Source organism: Wasmannia auropunctata, unplaced genomic scaffold (assembly GCF_000956235.1).
Source record: "Wasmannia auropunctata unplaced genomic scaffold, wasmannia.A_1.0 LD324067.1, whole genome shotgun sequence".
Lineage (NCBI taxonomy): Eukaryota > Metazoa > Arthropoda > Insecta > Hymenoptera > Formicidae > Wasmannia > Wasmannia auropunctata.
In genome coordinates this window covers 1-5,881 of record NW_012038823.1, presented here as the reverse complement: position 1 = coordinate 5,881, position 5,881 = coordinate 1, and the positions used below count along the sequence as shown (strand labels likewise).

Genomic DNA, 5,881 nt, shown 5'->3' with positions numbered 1-5,881 from the left:
AGTGTAATGATTTTAATTTATGTTAGGCATTAAGTAATTTATAGTAATATTGAAAATGACTCGTTCGGGGTCGAAACGTTTGTTCTTCAAATCGTCACTGAAATTGTGAAGTTAATAAATATATATTTTGGAGCGATACAACACCCAAACTTTGGCTGGTTGGCCCTTTTTACTTCATTTATTAATATTATTTTAATTTGGAGCCTTGACTTTGAAATTTATTTTAATTTTAATTAAATAAATATATTATATTGATTATATAATCTAATTGCAATTTTACTTTTTGTGTGTAAAAAACAATATATAAAAGTAATTTTTTAAAATTATTTTTCTTATTTTTTTACATATACGGACAGAAATTATACAAGAGAAAGAAAGCATACATATAATATGTACCGATGTATGTATTATACATACATTCCACAAAGATAAAAATCTATTGTAATATAATATAAATAGTATTAATTTATTTCAACTTTTATCTCAATATCTATGTAGATAATACACTTTCGAGTTTTATTTTTACGTTAAATAACTACGAGACGATCAATTTCGATATTTCGAAAAACGCAGGGTTGCACTCTCCAGAATAGATTTCAAATCGCAGTCAGTTAACGTGTCATAGCAAACGTAAAATTATATTCAAATTGCTTCAACTTTTTTTCGTGATTATTATTCAAAGGAATCGAAAAATCATCGCAATTGTCTCCGGCAAAATGCCGGACATTCGACGTAATACGTGCAGTGTAATCACTAGAGATCGGTGTATCGGTGTAGCCCGTGTAGCCGACAGTTTGCTTCTGTACGCTCGGAATCAATTCCCTTCGTATATAATCAATTGAATGGATATCGTCGATGTCGTGATGGACGTACGATCATCGCTAAATACGTCGTTGTTTCATAGTCAGTGTAATATAAACCAATCCTTATGTAATAATAGTATAATATACACGTGTGTATATAAATTATAACATAATTATAATATTATTATAATTATATTATTATAATTCTAATATATTAATAATTAATATATTAATATTAATAATAAAATATATTAATTTAGAAATTAATTAATTAAATATATTAATAATATATTAACAATATATTAATAATTATATTATTATAATTATAATATAAAAGGAAGTCTGCTACGATGCATAAAGCGACACGAACTTTGTACTAGTTTTGTATATGACGATTGTATCTTTTCCAAATATTTGAACAGTGGATAAGAACATAAAATTTTTCTAATTTTGCAACGATATATTAAAAGTCAAAAAGTTTATACTCGCATGTGCATATTAGGACTGCAAACTTTTTAAGAATTTCAAATATTTTCTTTAGGAATGATAGTATATACATATTTAAGTAAATTAATATTTAATTACAAGTGAATATATAGCTAATACAATATATTTTTTACAATTATTTGTTATTTTAAAATAAAATACTCTACTAACGTATAAGCTTTAGAAATAATAAATTGTAATGTTAATTAAATTTTATTATTTATATAAAATATAAAATTTTCTTTCTGTTAAACTAATATATCTTATTCTTAATAAAAATAATAAATGTATCAATTTTAGTGCTTAAAAGGTTTATAGAATCTTATATTACAATAAATAAAACTATATTTTTCATATGCTTAAACTTGTTTATTCTAAATAAGACTTCTATTATTTTATTTTTATGTAAACTACTTTTATATTATTTTTATCTCGATTTTTATATATATTTACACTTTACATAATTATTTTTCTCTTTAAAAATTTTATACTTTCTTCTTTCTTTCTTTTACTTTCTTATTCATTTTTTTTTTGTTACTTATATATAACATTTTGTAGTCAAATTAATAATTTTATACATGTTTACATGTAATATTTATGTACATGTTCATTCTATGTTTCTCTCTCTTTCTCTCTCTCTCTAAAAATTTACTTTCTTACAATTAGTTATTTATATAAGCATTTTGGACATATATGGGCCGTCAAGTTCATAACCCAATTTTCTGTAATAATTACGTGTACCAACGCCTGCAAAAATAATTTTATTAGTGTTAATTTCTAAGCCTTTGATCAGTTTTTATGATCTAATCACACAGGTCTGCATGGTTTTTGTTTTAGAAAAAAAATAATTTCTCATAGTTTTTGATGTGCTGAATCCGAATCGGTAAGTAATATCACGTTCCACACGTCAAAAGTACATACTCGCAATTGTGCATTAGGACTGCAAGCTTTCTAAGAATTTCAAATAGTTTCTTTAGGAATAATAGCATACATATTTAAATAAATTAATTACAATTGAATATATAGCTAATATTAATAATACATCTTTTATAATTATTCATTGTTATTTTAAGTAAATGATATCATATCCCCTAAGTTTTACATTTATCAGGTTTTTGAGAAAAATTAGGTTAAACATGTTTCCAGGCGTTTTAGTCTCATTTTTCTCAAAGACTTGATATGATACATTTTCACTTATGGATTCAGCGCATGAAAAATTATGAAAAATTACTCTTTTTTTTTCAAACTGCAGAAAAAGTCAAATTTTGCATTGTGCCTGTGTAATTAATACAAATGTGCTTATATGAAAGATGTAAAAATATACGATATACCTGAAATTACAGAAATTTTATGAGATTGATGTTCCTCTTTTGCAATTCGTTCAGCTTCCTCCATTAATAGAATACCAAAACCTTGGTGTTGAAACTTTGTAGGATCACGAGCGCTAACAGGTACTACACTGCCATAAACATGAAGCTCTCTTACTATAGAAGTTTTTTCTTTTAATTCCGGTCTAAAAGAAATAAAGAGTATTAACATACATTCTTCATGTAAAGATATCGGAATAATGTATGACTCCGTATGGGTATGGTCAACTTGTAATCATTAAATCTCGGATTTAAATCCTGTGACGCCTTCCCATGTGCCTTTTAAAAGAGATTAAAAAATTAAGACTATTGTTTATAGTCGGTTCTTATTTTAAAATGTTAAATAATCTTTTTTATGATGTTAACACAGCTCTATGATTGGCGTATGACATTTAGAAGACTGTATTTAAAATGATCTTAAATATAAGAATATATTGAATACCGGTTTAAAAATTGTGTGAATAGCAACGGTCTTCCGGTTTCGGAGAAACATTTACTTTGTATTTATATACTAAAAAACTCATTTTACGTCAAGATGCTCAAAATATGAAAATTATACATAACTGACATAGTAGTAGCTACAATGTAAAAATAATGGTAAAAGTCATACCTGAATGCGTTGGTAGAACATTTTCTTAATCTGAGTAAACCAATTAGAATATCTTGCAGAGGATCTTCGTATGACAGAAATGTTTCCCATCCCTCGTTGGCTACGTAATCACGTCGTATTAGCTCTACTTCGTAGGGTTGCACCTTTTGGTGTATTTCTTGAATCCCTACTTCACGCGTCCTAACATCACGGCAGTCTGTGCCCATATCCTTCATTCTTTCTAGAGCTAATTCACGTAGATTTCCATGTTCTACACCGGAGCTGTATATTATTTACATAAAAAAGATAACATACATCATTATTTATTGTAAGTGTATGGGTTTACTTGTTTGGATAAATGATATTATATTTACCTTACTAATGGCATAGGTATATCACGTTGTACACGATAAACGCGGGTCCATGGTGGTATCAAAGCTAGAATACGAGCTATAAGATCAACTAATACACTAGGCGCATAACTCTTATATCTCCCAGTTTTCCATAATTCGTATAAACCGGTGCCACGTATAACCAGTGTTGGATAAATTTTTAGTCCGTCTGCTCGAAACGCAGGATTCTTGAAAAATTCCTAAAAATTTATACAAAAGTATTAAGTGTTAAGAAAATAATTATATAAATTAGCATTATGTACACGCGAAATTATATTTACTTTAAACTGGGCGATATCTCGTTCCAAATCGACATTTGGCAAATCCGGCATCATGTGAGCTATCACCTTGAATCCAGCATCTTTCGCTAGTTGAAAACTCTCACACACAGCACGTACTGTATGTCCTCTATTAGTATCACGTGCTACATCTTCATATATTGATTGTACACCAATTTCTAAACGTGTGCATCTATCAAATTTTATTTCAATTTTATCATAAATGACTCCTTTAATTTTATCACAATCACAAATATTATATTATATTATGAAAGCAGATGTACCCATAGCGTAACATATCCGAGAGATGCTTTTTAAGACAATAATCAGGTCGAGTTTCAATAGTGATGCCAATACACTTTGTGGTACTACGTTCCGAATAGCTCACTGCTTCGTCGACATTATTGCTTATATGACCAGATAGCGCATCGTGTAAACTCCGTATGAAATAATCTCTATAGTCATCCGGCAAAGACATGAAAGTACCGCCCATAACAATAAATTCGATTTTGTCGACATTATGGCCCAATTGCTTTAACTAAGAGTATAACAACATTTACAAACATATATAATAGTTTATACTTGTACAAACATTAAAAGATAATTGGAAATAATCTGGGATACAATATCATAGAAGCACTTGCTTTACCTGTTCAACACGATGTCTAGTTTGTAAGAAGGGATTGTATCTTGCACGTATAGCTCTCATTGACGTAGGCTCGTATCCTGTATACGATTGCGTTGAATATTCGAAATCAGAATCTGGACCCCCGGGGCAATAAACACAGATATTTCCTGTCATATTAATGTGTGGACATCTGTGTGGTTTGCACATCACTGCTACAACGGCAATCTGCAATAGTTTTATAGTTCTATTATATATTTCTTTTCGTTCTCAAAGTTTGACATAGAATAAGTCTGTTCTTTTTTTGCTGCACTGGATGGCATTAAAACTTTTTATCATGCTTTCGTTAAACTTCAATTATATATTCACTTCAAGTACACTTGTCAGAGTAAAAAGACCAGATCTTATGATGCACAAGTTAAACTAACCCCACTTGCAGTCCTGATAGGCTTAGCCTTCAATTTTGGTACAAGTATATTTCTAGCATAACTAGGAACCGCCGCAATAATATCAACCAATCTTGGGGAAGAATCCAAGCCATATTTGGAAGAAATTCGCGTCTTTAATTTATTTAGATCGATGTTTCGATTTTCGTTGTGTGCCTTTAATAACTCCTGTATAATCTCTCCAATTGTTATTACCATGCGTTCCTCCTTACTTTGATTTGCAAACTCTGGATAGACATAGGTGTATTACAATATTATGTTTTTATATAAAATAATTAAACGTTTGTATTAATTTTGATTGCACATTACATCGTAATAATACATTATATTGCAGACTTACTGGATATCACCATGATTGCAAATTGCTTGTAGCCTTATTTGAAGTGTATTTTAAAAATGATGAAAATGATGAATATATTTCACTCTTTCTTGTACCTCAGATCTCATAAAAACATTCTGCAAAAGCAACAACAAAATGCAGGATTCTAAAATAACTTCTCTCACTTCTAATTAATGACGTCCGATCCCTTTTGAGTATTATTATTGCCACATGTCAATAATAATCCGAAAGATAAAAAATATTTGTGTGTCAGCACAAAAGTTGCTTATTTCCAGCAGAAACTTTCAAAAATTTTTTCACCCAGGGGTTTTTCTGGTGCAATTATTGCAATTATAATGTTACATGAACACGAATTCTAGGCACGTGACTGTAATAGTCGCATGCCGGCAATGGCGGCAATTGGTTAAGGCGCATTCATAGAACTTATAGTACAAGGAAGGGGACTGCCCATAAGTTGAACAGCGAGATCCACGTCCGATATATCTCTCCTTCTTGCGATGTTGATTTTCGCTATTACGCATGCGTGGCCTGCGTGCGCACCTTTTTGTTTGGCCC

At 29.8% G+C, this 5,881-nt stretch overlaps 1 protein-coding gene across 1 annotated transcript; it reads right to left on the bottom strand.

The window, feature by feature from the left end:
* Nucleotides 1–1,891: 1,891 nt before the first annotated feature.
* LOC105460337 (probable elongator complex protein 3) lies at nucleotides 1,892–5,728 on the bottom strand. Its single transcript, XM_011706782.1, has 9 exons — nucleotides 5,327–5,728; nucleotides 4,969–5,213; nucleotides 4,565–4,768; nucleotides 4,200–4,453; nucleotides 3,919–4,108; nucleotides 3,620–3,837; nucleotides 3,267–3,527; nucleotides 2,621–2,802; nucleotides 1,892–2,036 (listed from the first exon to the last, which is right to left on the bottom strand). The coding sequence occupies exons 1-9, from the start codon at nucleotides 5,337–5,339 to the stop codon at nucleotides 1,960–1,962; spliced, it is 1,644 nt and encodes a 547-aa protein (XP_011705084.1). The 5' UTR covers nucleotides 5,340–5,728; the 3' UTR covers nucleotides 1,892–1,959.
* Between the last annotated feature and the right edge of the window lie 153 nt (nucleotides 5,729–5,881).